At 45.2% G+C, this 23,784-nt stretch overlaps 1 protein-coding gene across 1 annotated transcript; it reads right to left on the reverse strand.

The window, feature by feature from the left end:
* Nucleotides 1–6,916: 6,916 nt before the first annotated feature.
* Hpx (hemopexin) lies at nucleotides 6,917–14,880 on the reverse strand. The gene is made up of 10 exons (XM_036166594.1): nucleotides 14,745–14,880; nucleotides 14,546–14,604; nucleotides 14,395–14,466; nucleotides 14,049–14,170; nucleotides 11,356–11,509; nucleotides 10,550–10,762; nucleotides 10,185–10,313; nucleotides 7,687–7,817; nucleotides 7,442–7,604; nucleotides 6,917–7,303 (listed from the first exon to the last, which is right to left on the reverse strand). Exons 1-10 carry the CDS (start codon nucleotides 14,861–14,863, stop codon nucleotides 7,044–7,046), a joined length of 1,422 nt encoding a protein of 473 aa, XP_036022487.1. The 5' UTR covers nucleotides 14,864–14,880; the 3' UTR covers nucleotides 6,917–7,043.
* Nucleotides 14,881–23,784: the final 8,904 nt, after the last annotated feature.

Here is a 23,784-nt window from a genome sequence, read left to right on the forward strand (position 1 = left end):
ACTCCAACACCTCTGGGTGGCAGCTTTTATTTAGAAAATCTATAGAAAACTGGGCAGTAATGGCGCACACCTTTAATTCCAGCATGTGGGAGGCAGAGGCAGGCATATCTCCGAGGTGGAGGCCAGCCTGGTCTACAGAGCGAGTTCCAGGACAGCCAAGGCTACACCAAAAAAAAAAAAAAAAAAAAAAAAAAAAAACTGGAAAAAGAAAGAAAAGAAAAGAAAAGACAAGTCAGCTGGGCATTGGTGGCACACGCCTTTAATCCCAACACTCGGGAGGCAGAGCCAGGAGGATCTCTGTGAGTCTGAGGCCAGCCTGGGCTACAGAGTGAGTTCCAGGAAAGGCAAAAAGCTACACAGGGAAACCCTGTCTCAAAAAACAAAAAACAAAAAACAAAAAAAGAAAGAAAAAAAGAAAGAAAGAAAAAAGAAAAGAAAATCTCCAGAATAAAATATTTTCCTGTACTACATGATACATGAAGTGGAATTCAGAAACCATATTCCAGGCCTGGCAATAACTTCCTTAAGACACTTCAGTAGAAACATCCTAACCCTCAACAACACTAAGGTAAAAGGGCATTAAGGTCTCAGTGCCTGAGATCTGAACTCCAGAAATGCCAGGGCTTAGGGAGCCAGCCAAGGAAAGGACAGGCCAGGAAGGAAACAGAGAAGAAACTTGAGAGTAGAGAGGAATTGAGAGAAATTAACATCATGGACAAGATCCAAGGGAAGGAGTTCAAAGACTATTAAATGGTCAACAGCACCAACTGCTGCAAAGATTTCCAATAAGGTCAAAGCAAAAACAGCATTCTTTGAATTCAGCATAGTGAAGGTCGTGAACCCCCATGATCCACATCAGCAGAAAATTAAGGTGCCCAGTGTGAGGAACTGAGCAAACAGACAGGAGATAAGTAAGTGAAGGGCCTCCATGTGAGAAGCTTGGAGAAACAGGGGGTAGAAGCTGGAAAATGACTTGAGGTTAGAGTTTGGTTTGGGACCAGATGTGGCGGTGCACACCTTTAATCCCAGCACTCTGAAGGAAGAGGTAGGCAGATCTCTGTGAGTTTGAGGCCAGTCTGGTCTACAAAGAGAGTTCCAGGACTATGTAGAGAGACCCCATCTGAAAAGATAAAGTGTCTGGCTTAGAGCACTAGAGAGATGGCTTAGTTATTAAGTACACTGGCTACCAGTCAAGTGAGCCCTCAGCACTCCCATCATAGCTCACAATCATCTGTAAATCCACTTCCCGGGGGTCTGATGCCCTCTTCTGGTCTCTGAGGGTACTGCATACATATGGTGCACAGACACACAGGCTGCCAAAACACACCTATATGCATAAAATAAACATAAATCTTCTTTTAAACATTAAAAGATTTTAGTTTTGTAGCATGAAGATCCCTCAAGAAACTAAAAACAGAGCAGAGCTCTTGGGAGGCAGAAGCAGAAGGTTCTCAACTTTGAGGCCAGTCTGGGCTACATATCCAGATCGTGTCTCAAAATTTTTTTGTAAATTTAAAAATTGAAAAAATAGGGAAGAAGTGGATAGAGAGATGGCTTAGTAGTTAAGAGCACTGCTGCTTTTGCAGAAGACCCGAGTTGAGTTTCCAGAACCTGTATCAGGCAGCACCCTAGCACCTGTAATTCTGGCTCCAGTGGATCCTTCTCGTCTGGTCTCTGCATAACCATACATATGTGGCATACACTTACACAGACACAGACGCTTTTGTTTGTTGGTTTGGGACAGAAGTTTTCAGTGTAACCTTGGCTGTCCTGGAACTTTTAAACCACACTAGCCTTGAACTCAGAGGTCCACCTGCCTCTGCCTCCCGAGTGTAGGTATTAAAGGTGTGCACCACCCCATCTAGCTCACATTATAAAAAGATTTATTTATTTTTATTTATGTGTATTGGGGGAAGATTAAGGCCAGAAGGGATCTCCATATGCCCTGGAGCTGGAGTTACAGGTAGCTGTGAGCTGCTTGGCATGTGTTCTGGGTTCAGAACCCGGGTTCTCTGGGAAAGCATTGTATGCTCTTAACTGATGACCCATTTTTCCAGCCCCCACAGAGATAAAGGAACACTAAACTAAAACTAGAAATTGCACCTAACCCAGCAGTCCCACTCCTGGGTATATATACCTTTTACTCTAGGCACATTTTCCAGTTCTCCTAGCTTCGGTTACGTGATCCTATCTGGGAGAGCTGTGCTTTAGAGACCAACCCTTCCTGCTCTTTACCCATATGAGGTCTTAGTCCTACAACCCACTTCATTATGGGCTCCAAACTCAGAACTACACTCAAACAGTAAATGTAGGGTGAAAGGTCTGAGCTCACTTCCATGTTTGAAAACCCAATCCCTGGGCTCAAAATCCCACCAATCCCTGGGCTTGCCTACAGTTTAGGACTAGAAATCCCACCAATCCTCAACCTGGAAATCTCCACCCTGGAAAGCTCTTCTGCTCCCCACCCCCAAGAAACCTATATTAAACCTGCCTCCTGCTCAGTTCTCTGCTGCTTCTCACCCTACCAGAGGCAGCTACTCTTTTGTGTCTGTCCCAATATATCTCTGTGTGAAGTTTGTTGTGTTGTGTGACTTTGTGGTATTTCTTGGCTCCCAACTGCCAGGATACCTTCCCATTCAGAGCTGAAACACTTCCACTGGGGAAACCTTCCCCCTCAGAGCTGTAATACTTACAGTGATCAATTCAGAGATGAGCACATGGCTAAAGAAGAACATGGAAATCAGGTCCAGGAATTTTCCTGAAATTATCAAGCACTGTGTAAACTTAGCAGGCAAATTGTCACTAAGGAAGTAGTGCCTTCCTGATGATGAGGCCAGTCTGGAAACAAACAAACAAACAAACAAACAAAGCAGGGTTCAGGACAGAGAGGTCTGATAATATCAACTTAACATCTGTATTGACCTTGGCTTGAAGTCAAAATCTGCTTGCATAGTTTTTAGCCACGTAAATCAACAGATTTTCTTTGCTTCTTTGACTTCAAATTTTTGGAGTTTTTTGGTTTTGGTTTTTGTTTGTTTGTTTGTTTGTTTTTTGTTTTTTGTTTTTTTTTTACAACTTAAGAGTTGTGATGGATGTAATTAAGGCAGATTTTACCTGTTGGTAGTCATCCCCACCCCCACTTCTCTGAAATACCCCCTGTACCACCTAAGCCTAGGATCTGAAAACCACAGCTCTCATATTTTCTTGTCAGCTTGGTCCCAGTTAAGTCTGGAGGTGGAAGGAAGGGAAATCTCTCCCTCATTTTGTCCACATCTCTTGCCACATCAGCAGTGGTCCTTGAATATCAGAAACAAGGATGGATACAAAAGCATCAGCAATACAAGCCAGTCCAGATGTGTCAGCCCTGGCTTGCACATCTTTAGACAATAGCTCTTTGCTCCTCTAAACCACAATTGGCAATTAGCCTCCCTGTGTTTGGATAATGCTGTGATTCCCGGACAGGCATCTCCAAACTTCAACTTTGTAACAACTTTTTTAGCTTTAATTTCTTGTCTACTTGGAATGCCCAGAGTGTTTTCTGGCTTCTGTTGAAAATTCTAAAAAATGTTTCTATTATAAGAGTTTCTGTGGTCATGGTGTCTCTTCACAGCAATAGAACCCTAAGATAACTGGAATGCTTGAATTGAAGGAATTTCTTCACTTGTGAGTGATGAAGACAGCAGTTTGGCCACAGGGCAGCTGAAGTAGAGGAAACATTTGTGCGCAACTTTTTGCAACTGAGAGGACACAGTCAGGAGGGTAGCAGATGATGGCCATAAAAATGGTAGAAAGAGACACTAGAGAGATGGAAAGAGGTCAAAGCACTTGCTTCACAAACATGAAAACCTGGGTTGGCATCACCAGAAGCCCATGCAAATGCTGGACGGGTACATGCCAGGTGGGCTGAGCAGCCTCCTGTAATTCTAGCCCCAAGAGAGCCAGTAAGAATAGCAAGACTAACCATTAACAGTGAGTGCTGGGTTTGACTGAGAAAGCCTGTCTCAGGGAAGCAGGGAGCACAGTGGTCCAAGAGGAATCCTGGCATTGACTTTGGGCCTCATACACATGCCCACACACACATTCAAAAATAGGCTACACACATGCGAGGCAAGCATTCTACTACTGAGTGTGTGGTAGTTTGAATGTAATTGGCCCCCATAATCTCACAGTGAGTAGCACTATTAGGAGATAGGACTTGTTGAACTAGGTGTAGCCTTGTTGGAGGAAGTGTGTCACCGTTGGGGTGGGCTTTGAGGTCTCCTTTATCTCAAACTTCCCTCAGTGTGACTTTCAGCGACTTCCTGGTGCCTCAGCAACAGCACCACGTCTGCCTGCATGCCGCCACACTCCCTGCCATGATGATAATGGACTGAATCTCTGAAACTGTAAGAAAACCACCCCAATTAAATGTTTTATTTATAAGAGTTGCTGTAGTCATGGTGTCTCTTCACAACAATAAAAACCCTAACTAAGACAGAGTATATCAACCAACCCCCTTTTTACATTTTATTTTGAAAAAGGTCTTGCTATGTTGCTCAGACTGACCTTAAACTTACTCTGTAGCCCAGGCAGTGATCACTGGCTTTGTGACACTTCTGCTACCCAATCCCTTCAGTAACTGGAATCACAGGCCTGTGCCATCAGGAGCAGCACTAAACCCATTTTGAAGAAGTCTTGGAGAGTAGGATGTAGATAATCAGAGTAAAACCTTCCGTTTGGGGCTAGAGAGATGGCTCAGTGATTAGGAGTACTGCTTTTTCTTCCAGATTCAATTCTCAGCATCTACATGGCAGCTCATAACTGTCTAGTAATTCCAGTCCCAGGGGACCAGATGCCCCTTCTGGCCTCCACCAGCATTAGGCATGTATAGTAGGACAGGCCCATACTGTCGAGGAAATTGGCTCAAATTTCAAATATAAAGCCTTCCCCGTTATTGAATAAACAGGTTTATTGTTTGCCTTCAACTGACTCTCGGTGTCTGTGCTGTTGACTTCTTGCCTTCTCACCCCTCCCCCGAGGGAGCCATTAGAATCAAGCAACATCCATGCACACAGTACACTGACATACATACAGGCAAAACACCCAAACACATAATAAAATAAAATAAAATAAAATAAAATAAAATAAAATAAAATAAAATAAAATAAAATAAAATAATAAAATACCCCCACCCAGCCAGCTAAAGTTTCAGGATATTTTTTTAGCCTAATTTTAGGCCCTAAACTGAACCAACCTCCAATCTCAGCTGACTTTGGAAGGGAAAGAGAATCTCAGATGAGATCCACTGTTACAACTCTCTAACTGGGTGGTTGTAATGGAGCCTAAAGCTCTGGCTGGCTTCTGAGCAGAAAAGAACCAAGCGTTGTAACTTCTATGTGGGAGGCATCTGCTGGCCTGTAGGGTGCACACACCATGAAGGGTAGTCTCCTACCAGCAGACTGCACGAGGCCCCAGGCCCCGGAAGAACCCCCTGGAGACTGGTTTGTACATGCATGTCACTGTTCCAGCTTTGAGTGTCGTTCCCTCTTGTTCCTTCCATCTCCACCCGGCCACTAGTGTTCTTCTTCCTTTCCCTCTTTGCCTTCATTCCCCGTGGGCTTAACTCCAGGCAATGAAATCTTGACTGCTGATTTCTACCCAAACCACTGAGAACGACAGTTTGAACCCCCATCCACCCACAGAAGACATTCCACAGCAACTCCAAGCCAATCCACCTTCAACAGCGTAGCTGCCCCAAGCCCTAGGGCTCCTGATGCCCTAGGGCCAGTTGTGGTCAATTTGCCCGTTAGTTCAGAGTCTTAGCTCTCTCACATGCTGTGCACACTTGTAGGGAGCTGCCATTCTAAGATGGTGCCGACTTCCTGACAGCTTTGCTGTAAACAACTCCATATTTGGCTGTGCTTGCTGGGCTGCGCGCCTCGAGGTTTGCGCATGCGCGTATATGGTAATTTGGCCTTATGTCCTCAGCCTATCCCGTGGCTCCCCGTGCTTGCATTCTGGTGGGATCCAATCACAGATTGACCCGTTCGCTTGGTTCCCTATATAAGCAGCTGCCTTTTGGTTTTGGGGGCCCCTCACCTCCCGCTCTCCCTCAATCAAGAGGCGCTCCAATAAAGTGTGATCTGAGAAGAATCCTCGAATGGTGGTCGTTCTTTCTCGCTGGTCGAGGAGCTCACTGCACACACTCAACAGTTTCTCTTCCTATCCTGGTCTTTTTTACCCACTATGTGTAGATAAGCTGGAATAAATCATGTTCTGGGCTGGGGATGTGGCTCAGTTGGTAGAGCGCTTGTCTAGCAGTCACAAAGTACTGAGTTTGATCTCCAGCATGGCATAAACTGGGCATGGTGGTGCATGCTTGTAACCCTAGCACTGGAAAGGTCAAGACAGTAGCATTTAGAGAAGTTCAAGGCCATCCTTGGCTAAATAGGTAGTTTGAAGCCAGCCAAGGCTACATGAGACCCTGCAAGAAGAAGGGGATGGGGGAAAGGAGGAGGGGTAGGAAGAGCAGAGAAATCAGAAGAAATTAAAGGAAAAAAAGCAAGAAAAGGCTTGTGGTTTGGATTACAAAGCCATCTATTTCCTTTCCTTGCTCCCCACAGCCTTGTTTGAGCTTGGGAATCTCAATGAGTAGTTGTTTGAGCAGGAGAGATGGCTCAGTTTTTAACAGCTCACACTGCTCTTGACTAGGATCCATGTTTAATCCCCAGCACCCATGTTGGGCATCTTATAACTGCCCGCAACTCCAGCTCCAGGGGATTCAATTCCCCTCACCTCTGTGGACACTCGACTCACACACACATACCCATGCACATTCATATATTTTTTTTAACTCCTGCTGAGTTGTTTATTTACTTTCATATACTTTTTAAAAAATGATAAAATAACATTTTAAAAAGAGAGTTGCTAACTTTCCAATCCAAATAAAGAAGATTTGATGTGATTTTACATCATTCATGTGAAGAAGCCATCTGGTTTTATTAGGACAAAAAAGGAGAGGTGGCTGGGCTGGGCTGGACTGGGCCAGTACCCATCAGGGTTTCTTACTGACGGCAGCCAAGGAGGCTGTTTACTTGCTGTGGCTGAGGAACCATCTTGGCAGCATTCAGTTTGTCTATACTGCTGTAGCAGTACAAATTGGGCCCATGGATAAGGTACAAGCTGGGACCATTGGACGAACATGAGTTGGAGCCAAGGGACTTTTCCAAACACAGGGCCCCATCAATTTTCTCATGGGGCCAAGAAAGCTCTGTCCATGTCGCCTGAGCTCCTGACTTCAGGTCCAGCCACCATAGCCGCCGTCCTGGGAAGAAGACAACACACTTAACATGGCTTCTATATCACAGGGATCTCGATTTAGCTTTTCTTATTCCCTCCTGGTCATCCATGCCATGAAGAGTTAGCAGAACAAGACACCCCTTAGCACCCAAAAGCTCCTCACCTGCTGTGACATAGAGCCTGGAAGAACCGGGACAGGTAAAGGTCGAATCCACAGTCTCAAGATTGATCCCAGGAGGGCTCCCGATTTCCTTCTCCAGCCGCTTTGGATAACCACTTACCAGGGTATTGCCTCCCTTTGTCAGGAAGACATATACTTGAGTGCCCTAGGGGACGAAGGAGAGTGAGCAACACGGCCTGTATAGTCTTGTTCCAGTTTCCGTCTGAAGCCTTTCTCCCAGTACACACCTGGATCAGATAGACTTTATCATCCCAGGAAAAGGCAGCATCTACTGTTGAAGGACCCTGGGGCCAATGATGAGCAATGGGCCAGCTATGCCACCCATCGCGGCTGGTGTCCAGACGCCAGTAGTGGGAGCCTGTGGGGTATCAGAGGTAGTACTATTGCTGGTGGCAGGAGCTAATGTAGTAAAAGGACAAGCAACGAACGCAGGTTGGAGTCATGAGAGGGAGAGAATGCATGCAGAGGCCAGGAAGGAATCGGGAGCAGGAGAGGAGAACCCTGTTGGGGTCTGTGGCTCCACCGAGGCTGGAGTCGGCAGGGACCTGACAGAGGGGCAGTTGTGGAGAACACACATAGGAGTTCGGCAAGTGTGTATGTGGTGTGTGTAAGGCACATGTGTATGGAGAAGGATGCGTGTGTGCAGAGGCCACAGGAGGATGTCAGCTGTCCTGCTCAATCAATCAGTCTCTACCCCATTCTCTTGAAAATCAGCTCTCTGACTCTAGCACTAGGCTGGCAGCCAGCAAACCCCAGTGATCCTCCTGTCTCTGCTTCCCAACAGTAATGGGATTGTAGGTGTACACCCGGGTTTACCTGGCCGTTAACATGGATCCTCATACTGGAGCAGCTGGCGCGCTAACTTATTGAACCACTTCTCCAGTCTCTTTTATTCTCGTAGTAATGTACTAAAAGAATTCAGACTCGCGCTTACCTCCATTTCTAACTGTACTTGAGTTTCTATCCTCCATCGAACAGGTTCCTATCAAGGTCAGCACTGCTCTCCAAATCTAGTGGTTAATTTCTACCTCCTGGCTTTCTGCAGCAATTGACTGCTCACCAATCCCTTTTCCTTATAGACAGGGTCTTGGTTCTTATGTCCACTCTGGAGCTGAGGGTGGCATTCATGAACTTCTGATCCTCTGCCTCCACCTGCCATGCCCAGTTTATATGCTGCTAGGGATCTAGTCACAAACTTTGTGCGTGCTAAGCGAACACTCTACCAACGGAGCTACATCATCCCTAACCTAACCCTTCTTCTTTAAACACTCTAAAAAAAAAAAAAAAAAAATCTTGGCTCCTACAATCCCAGACTCATCCAGTGTGCTGCTTATCTTTTTTGGTCTTATATCTAAGAGATTAGTGTTCCTGTTTTGTCCTCTTTTCTTCTCTAAATGCCTTTAACTCCCCTGGTGTTCTCACAAACACCATCTATATGCTGAGGACAAGCATGGATCCTTTTCCACTCAGACTGACATTTCCTTTGAACTTTAGGCTCAAATTCAATTGTCCACCTGATACATTCATTTGTCCTCTTTGGTACACCAAACCTAGCATGTTCCAATCAATCTCTGCCCCAGCGCTCTCGCTCTCTCTCTCTCTCTCTCTCTCTCTCTCTCTCTCTCTCTCTCTCTCTCTCGTTTCCCCCAATGACCTCACATGCTTACCATAGATGCATACTCTCCTGACACATGTTCTTCCTATGATAGGTGTTCTCAGCTCAGTTCTGTATTGTCACACATGTATGTTTCATTGCAGCTATATGTTTTCAATAAGGTGTGCATTCTGAGAGGATACACTTTCCATGTAGCTATGTATTTCTCAAAAGAACTTGTTAATCACAACGTATCGTATTTGCTCAGATGTTTTTACTTTTCTGTGCCCTTGCCGTCTGCAGCACTTTTGCTACATTATCTCAGGTTGAATGTAGTGTGGTTGTTTCCTCCCCATTCTGGAGATGTCTTCAGTGTAGAGAGTGCCCTGTCACACCTGCCTGAAGAGTTATATGTCCTCAAATATCATGAGGTGGCTTTTACCAACTGAAGACAAAGGTCAAGGGATGGGTCTCTTCATTGGACATTCAAAACAAAAATCTCCTTGAAGCTACATCCTAAAGGTCTGGAGTACACATGCTTCTTTTCTGTTTCTTAGCAGTGGGAATATCTCATCCCTATGTGATGCTGAGTCCAGAGGCTGGGATATAAGAACTAAGCACCTTGGAAAGATGGAGTTCCTGAAATAAATTAAGGGGGAGCCAGAGTATTCAGAAAGGCATGTGTGAGAGCAAATGACACAGGGGAAACAGAGACACAGGGCGATCCAGACAGCAAGTGAGAGTCAGGAGTCTCAGAGAGACATGCAAGAGTAAGGGATACAGCAGGTGTGGATGCACAGGGAGGTCCAGAGAGCAAGTGACAGTCAGAGGGCTCAGCAGGGCCAGGGAAACATGAGCAATTACTGGAGATAGAGGGGTCCCACAAAGAACAAGACAGGGGAGTACATGACATTGAGATTCAGACAGGCAGAAGACGTGGAAGGAAGGCGTGGACAATGGAAGATAAGGTTGGAAATATGCATCTGAGGAGACAGAGTGCTAAATGCAGGTGAGGTACAAAGGGACAAAACACAGGATATGGTGACAAAAGTGGAGGGCTATGTCAGAGAAGAGAGGTACAAACAAAAGAGGCAGGAGGACAGAGGTGGGGAATTTGGGGTGGTCTCTCACCAGTGAAAGCATAGGTGGCACCACGGTGGTCAGACATTAATGCAGTCAAGCCGGGATCCGGGCTACAGCGTGAATGCATAGGATGGGTGCTGTTCCCATGACCAGTTACATTTCTGTGTCTACCGTGGCCTGGAAGAGAAACAGGTGGGGCTGGGGTTAGAGTAGGTTCTGCAGATGAAGAGATAGCTGGGGTCAGTAGGAATGTGGGCTTCCCCTGTTTGAGGACAATAGGAGAACTCACATCTAAGATGTTAGAGTACAGAATTAAGGTGGGAGGTGAGCATATGAGGTCAGCAAGCTCAAGTCAGCAAGCTCAGTCAGCATAGATGACTTGCAGTAGGTCCCAGAGGTTGGGGCTTTCTCACCTCGGCCAGGGCAGGACATGAAGTAGTCACGGGCATCCAGAGGGTATCTGGGAGGCACCTCTCCTGTGACTGGGTTGAAGCGCAGGAACTGGTTACCCTGGAAGCAGTAGTAGCGTTCAAGCCACCTCAAGGCTGAGGTGCAGTTCCCAACAGCTGGCCAGGAACGTTCCTTTTTGGTTCTTGTAGCAAAGTCCCAGAACCACTTGCGGTTACCTATGACCAAGAAATCAAAAGGCATTCAGCGAGGCTGGATTATGCATACCTTGGGCTTGCACTGGGGCCCAGGAGAGGGGGGTACAGCAGACGGCTATATGGAGCAAACAAGCAGGGCAGGGCAGTAGCTCAACAGAGTGATCACACATCAAAAGCCAGCAGCAAGGTGCACATGACCAACCCAGGAATCGGAAGAGCTGGGAGAAGTCGGAGAAAGAGGAAACAAACGGCAATGTGAGGTACACGTTATAAGGCAAACAAGAAAGGAAGCCAGAGGCAGATTCAGTACTCAGGGAAGAGTGTGGAGTTTCTGGAGCCGATGTTAGAAGTCAAAGCTGGGAGATCAATAGAGGTTTGCTCATAGTGAGATATGAACATAAGGCCAAGGAGCACAGGTCTGTCCCAGGGTCATGAGGAATAAAGGAGAAATGTTAGCTCAGTCATTAGAATGACTTCTACCCCGTACTCTACGTGACCTCTAGCCCGGAACAGGCTTTTCCAGTTCCTTTCCTCATAAAACCAACCGTGGCTCTTCCACCAGCACCATGAGCACCATGACTCCATCATGTGCTTGGATTCCTGTGTGGACACACCTTGGAAGAAGATTATGCCTTCACTCTGGCATTCTCCATGGTGGCATTCCACAGCTGCATCCAGTGGGTATGGGATTCCAGGAAATTCTTCTTGGAGCAATTTTGGATATCCATTTTCCTTCTTTTCAGGAGGGTACACCCAGACTTTGTCTCCCTGCATCCAAAAACACTCTTTTGGGAACTGTTCACCTCCAGATACATTGCACATGCACTTTTGCTCTATTGCCCTTACACAGTATCTCCGTACAGCTTCATGCATTTTCAGTCCACATGTTGCCCCTTGTTGCAATACATTCTCTCAGCCAACACAGTCACCATACTACAATGCATACACATCTGGCTATGTATAACCAGACACTCCTGTGGCACACTTAATTACAGCACTCTTAGTTTTGGCAAGAACATCCACAAGTAGGTATCTTCTAATCACTTGCCCATTCATATATCCATTTGCTCATTTATTTATAGATTCATTAAAGAAACACATACTGAATGACTATTACAGATTGAGCATTATGAGAAGCACTGGGCATCCGGGGATGGCAAGACTGAAAGCAATTGCTACATCCCAGCCATTCAGCCACCAAGGTGCAAAGTATGCAAAAAGCACATCGATAATACAGGGGAAATGTCAAATTATGTCTGGAAAAGTCCCAGAAAGTTTTAGTGTGGAGAGAAAGTATATGGCCAAAGAGTTGAAAAATGAGTGAGAATTTACCAGGTTAAGAGGACAGGAGCATAGGGGACCCTAACATGTACAGAGTACTCAGAAGACTTGGTGTGACCGCATGCTACTAGTACATAGTGACCATGGCAAGGGAAGAAAAACAAACAAATAAACAAAGCAATGCTAGCTCCCTCAGACCTACATGCACTTCGCATATGGTGACCAGTACATGGTGGTACATTTACTGAAACAGGAAACACAGAGAAAAGGTTGCTTTGTAAGAAAGACACCAAATTTATTTGGGAGGATGCTGGGTTTGGTGTATCTGAGGAATAACTAAGCCAAAGATTTTTCAACAAGAAAGTGAAAAGAGATTTCCAAAGCTCAGGAGAATGATCCAGATCTGGTATAGCACAGAGCCCTCAAAGCCATGGCAGTGGTTGAAATCACCTAGGAAGGGTACTTGGACAGGCTCAGAATGGATCCCCAAGCAACAAATATTTTGGGACTGGCTGTGCTGGCTAGTTTTATGTCACCTGCATACAAGCTAGAGTCATCTGAAAGGAGGGAACCTCAATTGAGAAAATGCCTCAGTAAGATCTGACTGCAGGGCATTTTTTAAATTGGTGATTGATGGGGGATGGCCCAGCTCATTGTGAGTGGTGCCATCCATGGGCTGGTGGTCCTGGATTCTACATGAAAGCAGGCTGAGCAAGCCATCGGGAGCAAGTGAGTAAGCAGCACCCCTCCATGGCCTTTGCATAAACTCCTGCTTTCATGTTCCTGCCCTGTTTGAGTTCCTGTCCTGAGTTCCCTTGATGATCAACAGCTATATGGAAGTGTAAGCCAAATAAACCCTTTCCTCTCAACTTGCTTTTGGTCATGGTGTTTCATCACAGCAATAGTAACCCTAATGAGGACACTGGTTAAGAAGAGGGAGTGGAAAGAGAAGGAGACGAAATAAAGCTGTCAGACAGGGCCACCTCAACCACCCACACCCTTAGGCAAGTTAAGAGAACTTATCACTTCCTATGAGCAGACAGTTTAGGCCAGAGCCCAGGGCTTCATGAACACAAGAATCAGTGTATTTTATTTTATTTTAAAGATTTATTTATTTTATTATGTATACATTATTCTGTCCGCATGTATCCCTGCCGACCAGAAGAGGGCACCAGATCTCATTTCAGGTGGTTGTCAGCCACCATGTGGTTGCTGGGACTTGAACTCAGGACCTTTGGAAGAGCAGAAGGTGCTCTTAACCGCTGAGCCATGTCTCCAGCCCCCTTTGCTTGCCCCCTTGGCCAGGTGCCATTGTGTTGGGAAAAACTTGCCACATATATAAATAGGACCATATACAGGGTCATAGAAGCCAAGGGAAAAAATTACCATAAGTTAGGAATAGCAAGGCCAGCTAGAACTAGATTAGGTATGAAAAATAGCCATTAGATATTGGCCTTTCCTGCCCACAGGCGCACATGCTCTGAGAGAGAGAGAGAGAGAGAGAGAGAGAGAACCTGTGCTTTTTCAGGAAAATAAGGCACAGGGCAAGGGAACTGTACCTATTGGCAACGGCCCTGCCATAGTTTGAATGTGTCCCTCAAGGTTATATGTTCCTTCCCATGCAACAGTGCTGGGAGGTGGAGCCTAATAAGACATTGTTAGTTCATCAGAGCCCAGCCTCAAAAATGGCATAATGTTATTATTGGTTCAATAATGGGAGCAGGTTAGTTATCATAAGAGTGGGCCACTGTAAAAGCAGGTTTGGACCCTCTGGCTCTCTCATGCTTTCTTTTATCTTGGTGCCATCTTTCTTTAGGCTGTGACGCAGCATGAATTCCCTTGCCAGACACTAGCACTATGCCCTTGGGCTTCCCAAACTCCAGACCCATGAGCCAAGTAAAATACTATTCATTAAAAGTATCTACTATCAGATATTCCTTTACAGCAGCAGAAAATGGACCAAGTCAGGCTCTATGCCAAGGACATTTGAGGGAGGAGCCCAGCTCTTCCCTTGACCCAGCAGTACCTTGATCAGGAAGACACTGTCGGGACCATGGCGGAATGCAGCATCCACTGAGCTGGTGGAATTCTTCCACCTCTCTGAGATTAATTCCCGGATCCCTGCATGACCCCTCCACACGAACTCCCCTGAAAAACCAACACTCTCTGAGGGATCTAGAACAAACCTTTGGGTGACTGAGATAGTTTTAAAGAAACGATTATATATATATATATATATATATATATATATATATATATATATATATATAGAGAGAGAGAGAGAGAGAGAGAGAGAGAGAGAGATGATAGATAGATAGATAGATAGATAGATAGATAGATATCATATACCAATATGAATAACTTCCTCCTACCTTTAAAGAACAGCATGGTCCCATTGTGATCCAGGGTGGCAGCATCAAAGCTCCAGCCATCTGAGCAGCGCTCTGGATTGGAAAAGTATCAGTAAGATGATAAAGTGCAGAAACACAGAAGACAGAAAGACTCAAGGAATTGGGGTCTCACCGATTACATCTGAGTCTGGCTTGCTCCCACTTTCAGCTTCAGCAACATTCCCATGGGCACTAGAGAAAACATAAATAGATTATCTGGGTCCATTGGGTCCTATTCCTCTTCCTTAGCTCATGACCTAGGTCTGGAAACTGGCCCCATCACACTCAACCCCAGATCACAATCCTCTATTCCTAATTCCAGCTTTACTCACGAAGGAAGAGGGTTGGCAACAGCCAGGGACCAGCACAGGCCCAGCAACACCAGGGTTACTGGTGCTACCACTGTCCTAGCCATGCTGAGCTGGAAAGGCCACGGGACAGCACTGGGCATGAGGTTGACCTTATATAGTTCAGCACCACCCCCATTTCCAACCCTATTGAGAAAGACTGGACTTCCAAGACTATGCCAATATTGGCAGATGACACCACAGCAAATAAGGTCAAAGTCTAAAAAGAAACCTGAATCCAAGACTCTCTTCCCGGCAGTAGCCCCCACCCCTTCAGCAAATTTTCAGCCATGACTAGCCCATACCCACTGTGACTCTCACATACTGACAACAGGTATAGATGCTCATAAATCATGACAGGATGGACGGTTACCTTTCTGAGGCCGTTTATCTCTACAATGGGAGAGGAAAGAAGGGGAGGGGGGAGATGAACCTCTTTTGTGTCCTGAGTCAAGTCCAACTCAACTAAAGCCTACAGCAACTAAACAGACTACTGCTTATAACCCTGCACACTCAAACGTGCTTCCTCAGAAATATTCAAGAGAATCTTTTCCAAGCATCAGTCACGGGAGCCTCTCCTGGGAGTACCCCAAACTTTTACAGCTTTTCTCTGGACTACTGGTTTGGAGATATTGTCTCATTCTGAGGGGATGCTGACCGTAACAGGGCCCAAAGAGGGTGTCTTTTACCTGTAATTTCTCTTGATGATTCCAACTTAGTGGGGAAACGCTTTATTTACCTATCACAGAACACAGTGAATTGTGACTAAGGTTGCACAACATTCACAACAGATTTTGACTTAAATGTTCCCTTCTCCATACATGTTTTCTTGACCCGCTTTTCTGACCTCTGGGCCTCTCGTTTTCTATATGTCACCTACTAAAACTTGAAATTATTTTTTTCCAGCTACTTATTGATTGCTTTCTGTTAGTTTTGTTTCTTAAGCAATCCGGGGTTTCCCACAGGTCAGGCCAGCACTCCGCCATCCCAGCCTTGTTGTTCTGTGTTCACCTCCTGACCTGCTTTTGCTCTTATCACTCCATTTCTGAGAATCCCTCTCTTCTGAAGCAAGTGAACGTTGTTAATGGGGGTATCTTTAGGACAGGCACATGCTGAACTCTAGGGGTCACATTCGCGTGTCACTGCCCTTCCTCTGGGGGTCCTGTTTCTCTCCCCGATGTTTCGATGTTTCGGTCCCACATCCTTCTCATTCCTGGATATCACCTGCCACTTCCAGTACCTGCTGTTCTCATCCCTCCCTGAGACCTCTTCCAAAGCCTGCCTCAGTTCCACCCAAGATTTGCCGTCCGCTCAGAGAACTGTAGGTAGTGCCAGCTAGGATTTATCCCGAGTCTCCCAGACCTCTGCTCCTTAGTGATCCTTCTTGGGTGGTCTTATGGTCCTTACGTCGCTCTACCCAACCTTAGCAGAAGCCTGAGATAACCCTGTCAGTTATTCAATGATGAGATCAGACTGCAGGCTGTGCTCATGCTGAGTACATGATCTACTCCTCTGGCCCCTCTTTTCTATTCTGCAAAAACTCCTCCAACTAGAAAACCAGAGCTCTGAGAACCCTGGGGCATGACACCAGGCTTCTGCCATTACACACAATGTCCCCTCCTGCCTAAAACAGAACCTGTGCTGTTAGTGTCACTAATTCTTCATGGGTCAGTGAGCAAAGCGAGATTCCAGAAGGACAAAGGACACAGCTCCTTCAACTAAGGCCCGACACCCACCTTTTCCCATCATAAGACATCTCTTAGCTGGATCTGCACTGGTAGCTGGTACTTCTAGACTCTCTTTCTTCTCACGGCCTCTCTATTTAGCCTTTCTGGGGATCTATTACTAATTTGTAGGCCAGTCTCCCTCTGCCTAGCAGAGTCCTTAAATGAGAAACAGCACTAGATGCTCATTTTACAGTGTAGCCTCTTCCCATACAGCTCCTCAGAAAAGTGTTGGTGTCCCTTTAACATTGTTGCTTCCTAACTGTCTGCCATTCATTCGTCCAGTGGCTTAAATGCAATACCTCCAGGGACTCACTAGACACCCCACAGCGTTTCACAAGCAGGCAACACAAATGAAGCCCAACTTCTAGACAAAAACTGTGAGGTAGAGAATTACATTCATTTGGGAACTCTGGGCTATGAATTTGCTGGCAACTTTGGTGCTGGTCACAGGTCATAAGTCACAGGGCAACTCTTCTCCAGCACTCAACACAGCACTGACCTTGCTTTCATTTTTTTCACCAGAGGAGGCCACCTCTGCTTGTTCTCAGTCCATCCAGCCCTCCTCCTGCCTGGACCACAAGCTTGTTCATGGTTGTGCACAGGCGCCCCCTGGAGACCACAGGCATCAGTGCAGTCCTACCTTCAACCACAGGCTGGGAAGATTTCCCTCTGGCTGATGGGCTTTCCAGACCTGCCCTCTCCCTCCTCCTCATCCCTAGCTAGGAAGGCTTAGAGGCACATCGTCTTCTCTGCTCCCTCCCTGTCCTCTGTAGCCCTCCACTATTCAGAAGGGTTATAGAGACCTCAGTCTCTGGCTTGATTTCCGGGGAAATTCAAGCTCTGAAAAATACAATCGTTTCCTTTTTGGTGTACTCTTTTCAATTCTCCCAAGCAACAGCTTTTTGACTTCCCTCGGGAAAGACTGAACATGGGCCAGCAAAGCCTGAATGGCTAGGACATCCTCTGGCATTGCAAGGCTCTATATTTAAGCTGAACATTGACCTCATTATCCCTTGGGATAGCTACGTCCAACCTGCCCTAAAACTAATCTGACTTCAGTCCTTCCTCCTGGGACCACTGAGTACTGGCTGTGCCAGGCCTGATGCTTTCACTGTGTACTCCAGAGCAGAGGCTGGATTCTTCACTCCTGGGGTTAGGAAGCTTAGGAATAAAGCTCCAGGCACCTAAAAAGAGCTCACTGCTCCCAATCAACCTCTCCAACAAAAACATTTTCTCTTGCTTTATAATGGATCTTCTGGATAGTCCGTTCCTTTTTATTTAGTTAGTTTTTTTATTCATATGTGTGCCCGCTTATCTATATATGTTCCATGTGCAAGCAGGTGCCTGAGGAGGCCAGAGAGGGGTGTTGGAACCCTGGAGCTGTACTTACCGTCAGTTGTAAGCCTCTGGATATGGATGCTGGGAACCACACTCCGCTCTTCTGAGACATCTCTTCTGTCCCTAAACAGTCCATCTCTTTATGAGTAGAAAACAATTTATTCACATTTACTAGGTGCCTGTATTTGCTGTTGTACTAAGCACTTATTGAACTTTTATTTAATTAAATGTTATTCTGTTCCTGTGGTTTGCATGTATTGATCCTCTCTAACTTCATGTACTAGAAGTTTACTCCCCAATGAGGTAGAGGTGGGGGGAGGGAGATGGGACCTATGGGGAAGATTTTAGGACAATGAAGTTATAAAAAGAGCCGATAGAAAGGTTCTTCTCTCTTCTGCCACATGAGGGGCAGTCCCTCCTCACTAGGCACCAAATCTACCAGCACCTTAAGCTTGTACTTTCTGGCCTTCAGACCTGTGAGAAATACATTTATTTTAAAATCATCCACCTCAGGTGTTTTGTTTTAGCTGTACAAATGGCTGAGGCAGGACTGTTTGTCTTACTTTATGATTGAGGAAACCAACATTAGATATCTTAGCCAAATCACATTGTTAGCAACTAATGGAGCCTGGTTTAAACTATGGCTTCCTGATTCCAAGGTGTGCTCCTAAGCTTATGTAGGGCCATGCTAGCAAGTATTTAACAGTTATTCTCTAAGGGGAGAAAGCCCTGATTCACAACATTTGCTGACTTCTGTGGTGTAAATTCTCCTACCACAGTTGATCAAGCTACCAAGTGTTAGAAACAGAGAGTGGGCCTGAGACATGTGGTAACAGAGTCTATGTGGTCTTCCTACCCCACAGATGTAAAGAAACTCAGGGCACAATAACAGTAAAATAAGTAGTAAGTGATGCTTTTGAATATTCTTCAGCATTCATTTTTTTAAAGATTTAATTTTAAGGTCATAGGTCAACATTTTTTTTTTTTTTTGAGACAGTATGTAGCCCATGCTGGTCTCATACTCATGATCCTCCCACTACAGCCTCCTGGAGACTGAGCTCAAAGGTTTGTTTGGTTTTGTTTTAATAGTTTTTCAAGGAAGAGTTTCTCTGTGTATCCCTGGCTGTCCTGGAACTCACTCTGTAGCCCAGGCTGGCCTCAAACTCAGAGATCTTTCTGCCTCTGCCTCCGAGTGCTGGCATTAAAGGTGTGCCCCACCACCACCCAGCAGCTCACAGGTTTATGATCACAGATCCCAGAGAAACCTACATGCCCATCAGCATGGAAAAGTTACATAAACTTTGGCTAATACCTATTTTTTAAAAATTCTATATGTACCCTTAACACAAAACAAAGCAAAAAGGCCGGAGAAAAAGCTGGGCATGGTGGCGCATGCCTATAATCTCAGCACTCAAGAGGCAGTAGCAAGAGGATCCCAGTGAGTTCGAGGACAGCCCGGTCTATGTAGGGAGCTGTGGTGCCTAGCGACAGTTTAATAATGGCTGGCTTTTAAGCAACCAGGGCTCAAAGTTCCTGATCGTTTTTGTGAGGCAGGGACGAAGGAGCTATAGAATCCATACTATAGCTACCATACTATTTAATTGTGAAGAGAACTAATTACCTTTTGGTACTGGAGAGTCAAATATGGAATCTGGCATACACTAGGCAAGCATTCTACCAGAGAGCTATACAACAACAACCCCAAGATAAGGGCTTTATCTGCTTTTTCCACACTGCTGTATCTTCAGCATATGGAACAATGCCTAAAGTACTGTATTACATAAGTATTAAATCCTGTGAGTTCAGCTTTCTAATTATACATAAAACCTGTATGTTTCTGCCCCCCCCCCACTAGTACAAGCACTGTTTTTTCATCTGCCCACTCAGATAGCTTCCTCACTTCTGATCCTCTGTCATCAGTCTGCTCTTCTACATCCATTTTCAATATCATGGTACTCTCCAGGAGGATACCTGAAGTTACCTGTTCTTGCTTAAAAGACTTATTATATATTCCAGCTTTGTCACACTTCACTCACCCCTTTTTTGAGGCAGGCTGGCCTGGAACTTGTTATGTGGACTAGACTCTCAAACACATAGAGATGCAACTGCTTCTGCCTCCCAAGTGCAAGGATTAAAGGCATGTGCCACCATGCCTAGCTTGATCCCATTCTTATGATAGTCTCCTTAAAAACAAGGATCGGACTGATGGAACCTTCTCTTTTACAGCATACCTCACACATCAGTATTTCTCTTGTTTGAAGACAGATCTGGCTATATGGCCTGGTATAGTGTAACCCAGGCTGGCCTCAAATTTAAAGCAATCTGCCCACCTTAGCCTCCCATGTTCTGAGAACTCAGGCTTGTAAAGGCAAGGCTACACCTTGCTTTTGTCTTTTGGGACAGTCTATGTCCTGGAACTCTCTATATAGACCAGGTTGGTCTGGAACTCATGAAGACTCTCCTGCCTCTTGCCTCTTGAGTGCTGAAGTTAAAACTATACACCACCATGCCCAGCTATTTCTCTAGTTTTTGTTTTTTTGTTTGTCTTTTATGGTACAAGTAGGGTATTTAAAAATACATATTAGCAGGAAGTTTTAGTACCTATTCTTGCTGATGGACACGTAGATTTATCTGGAATCTGTTTTCTATTTAAAAAGGTGTGCTAAACATTTGGTGCACACTCTTTTTGCATTTGTCCAATTTTCTCCTAGACTACATCCCTAGGATTGGGAGGCAACAGATGATTTTAAAGTGCCAGGTCTTCAGCAGGAGCAGTTTAGAGACGTTAATCACTTTCTTTTCCATTGATGTCTCTTCCTACCGCTCTTTCCACTCACCATTCACTGGCCATCTCACCCATCCCCATTGCTTAAGTTCTTCAGTGGTTTGCTGTTACACTTGGACCGAAATTTGACCTTAATTAAATGACCTAACTCAGCTCTAACTCTTCAAATCTATTCTTTTCCTCTTCCCAGCCCACTTCTTTCTGAAGCTACTTTGGTCTCCTTCAGATTCCAAACCCATCAAGACCTCTGCTCTCAGGAAATCTCTGCTTCCTTTACTTAACTTGCCTAATCCCTTATCTACTCTTTGCTTCTTTGGCAGGCTACTGATTAAAAGAAGCTTTCCCAGTGTACCCTGTATAACACTATTTCTGTCCTTGTACTTTATTTTTTCCCTTTACACTTGAACTCACGTTGTCATTACACATTTAATTCTTTGTTACAACATGCCTCCTTTCCCACTCAATGGTAACTTCCATAAAGACAGGGACCATTTCTGTCTTGTTTTCCCAGGGCTCATTTCTCTTTCTGACTAATTGTCCTGAGTAGTAAGTGTCCAGTAAATCTTTAATGGATGAATGAGCCTGTGGATCACATATGGCCATAGAACAATGGTTCTCAACTTGTGGTTCACAACCCCTTTGGGGGTCACATCTCCTGCATATCAGATATTTACATTACAATTCACAACAGTAGGAAATTAGTTATGAAGTAGCAACAAAATAATTTCTTGGAGGGGGGTCACCAAAACTGTATGAAAGGGTATTAGCATTAGGAAGGCTGAGAACCACTGCCATAGATGATCACTGAACAAGCAGGACTCGAGTTCATGCAGGACCACAAAATAACTTTCTGGTTTGTCCTGACAAAGAGTTGGTAGTGATGCTCCATGTATGTGAAGGTCATTTGAGTCACACCAATTGAATCATGACAACTTCCACAATCAGGCAACCATTTATACCTACCTGAACCTCAGGTCAGAACTAGGAAATACCCAATGAGGATGGACCTTGGAGTGGCTTCACTTTGAGACACCTTTGCATTGCTTAGGAAGACTGCCTATCTGGAAACAAGCTCTAGAGTCCTGCTCTTTGACTGGATGAAGAACCATTTAGGACTTCTCAAGGAAGGTCACCCTTATTGTCATTTTAGTTCCCTCTTTTGCTTTTAGGCATGCCAAGAGATTGAAAACAGGAAACTGTAGCTTCCATTCTGCATCACAGCTGGTGCTTTGCTCAGAATGGAAGGAAGGAATAGATTCCACTGATACTGAACGGACTGAGGCAGCTCTGCTCATCATCAGAGCTAGATGTGTAGGCCTGGTGAGAACACTGCCCTACAGCTTCCAGGAAATCTATGTCCATCCACGTGCCTACCGGGTCTCAACTAACAGCAATGGGAAGGACCAAAGAGGTAAGTATAGCCAAGGCTTCTGTGTAGTCCAAGTAGTACACCCTTAGCCTCTACAAAGATTTCAAGATGTTCATACTGCCTCCTATCTGAGACCCAGGAATTATGCTATATTGGATAATATCTTATCTTCCCATAATCTCTTTCTCTTTCTATCAAGACAGGTTTGATAAAAAGATAATAATATCTTATCTTCCCATAATCTCTCTCTCTTTATCAAAACAGGTTTCTCTGTGCAGTTTTTGAAGTCTATCCTGCAACTCGCTCTGTAGACCAGGCTGGCCTCGAACTCACAGAGAGATCCACCTGCCTCTGCCTCCTGAGTGCTGGGATTAAAGGCATGCCCCACTACTGCCTGGCTTCTCCCATAACCTCTTATGACCAACATTCTCAGATCCACTATTCCTCAAATCTTGTGTACCTTCTCTGCCAATCACCATGCTAAGTGCAAGGAGCACAAAATGAAGAAGACAGTGTAATTTACTGTGAAGAGAATGACAGCTACCAATCCAACTCTGCTCTTCAGTCAACAATTTGACCTCATTTCTCTGTGCTTCAGTCTCTCGTAGAGAAAGAAATTCTAGTCCCTACCTCCCAGGTTACTGAACACTGCTTTAATTATCTCTGGGATTAGTAGTCCTACCACGAGAGACTAGAGCTCTAGGATGCAATGTGAAAACCTCAATTCCACTGAGGAAAGGGCAGCAACTTTGGAACACAGAGCTGGGAAGAGTTAGGGTCCAGGGCTTTAGGAATGACTTCCACCACTGACCATGGAGTCTCTTGCATCCAAGCTCCACCTGGAGAAGCCTTAAGGATTGCTTTCACGTGACTAAAACTGCTCTCCTTGCAGTCTTGGCTGTATACTGGATAAGAGTCAACCTTTCCTATTTTGTAGCTCCAGAAAGGAGGGGGCAGGTAACTGCATGTATTTACAGGGCATGCAGAGATACGGGGCCTGGGAATGAGGAACGAGGAACTAGCAAGTAGCTCAGGGCTCCAGGAATTCACTTTTTTTTTTTTAAGTTTTCCAAGATAGGGTTTCTCTGTGTAGCCCTGGCTGTCTTGGAACTTGCCCAGGCTGGCCTCAAACTCACAGAGATACGCCTGCCTCTGCCTCCCGAGTGCTGGGATTGATCATGCTCCACGATTCACTCTTGCTCTTCTCTCCTAAAGTGTAAAAAAGAAAGAAAGAAAGAAAGAAAGAAAGAAAGAAAGAAAGAAAGAAAGAAAGAAAGAGAGACAGAGAGACAGAGAGACAGAGAAAGAGAGAGAGAGAAAAGAAGAGAAAAGAAAAGGAAAGGAAAGGAAAGGAAAGGAAAGGAAAGGAAAAAGGAAAAAGGAAAAAGGAAAGGAAAGGAAAGGAAAGAAAAGAAAAGCAAGCAAGCAAACCCTGAACTGGACTCCAGGGTTATAAAGAAAGAGGAGACCATGGAGGTAGAAGGAGGACATGTTCAGGGGCTCTAGGGGAGTAGGAGGTGGAGGTGATCGAGATACATTATATATATATGTGTGAAACTGTCAAAGAATAAGTAAAAATACTCTTTAGGGCCTAGAGAGATGACTCAGCAGTTAAGAGCCCCCTTTGTTCTTGCAGAGGACCTAGGTTTGGTTCCCAGCACCTACATGATAGCAAACAACCATCTCTAACTCCAGATCCAGGGGATCTAACATTCTCTCCTGGCCTCCACAGACACTGTAATCATGCAGTATAAGACAGACACATAAACACAATACCCCTATTAATACAATTAAATAATTAAATGA

This window comes from Onychomys torridus, chromosome 1, assembly GCF_903995425.1.
Source record: "Onychomys torridus chromosome 1, mOncTor1.1, whole genome shotgun sequence".
Lineage (NCBI taxonomy): Eukaryota > Metazoa > Chordata > Mammalia > Rodentia > Cricetidae > Onychomys > Onychomys torridus.

What these genes read in the sequence shown, in the direction of transcription:
- Hpx (XM_036166594.1), bottom strand. Translation starts at nt 14,863, where the DNA reads ATGCCCAGTGCTGTCCCGTGGCCTTTCCAGCTCAGCATGGCTAGGACA. An exon ending in CATGTCCTGCCCTGGCCGAG is followed by an intron (nt 10,314 to 10,549) that starts GTGAGAAAGCCC and finishes TTTCTCTTCCAG; the next exon opens with GCCACGGTAGACACAGAAAT. An exon ending in ATAAAGTCTATCTGATCCAG is followed by an intron (nt 7,605 to 7,686) that starts GTGTGTACTGGG and finishes TTCGTCCCCTAG; the next exon opens with GGCACTCAAGTATATGTCTT.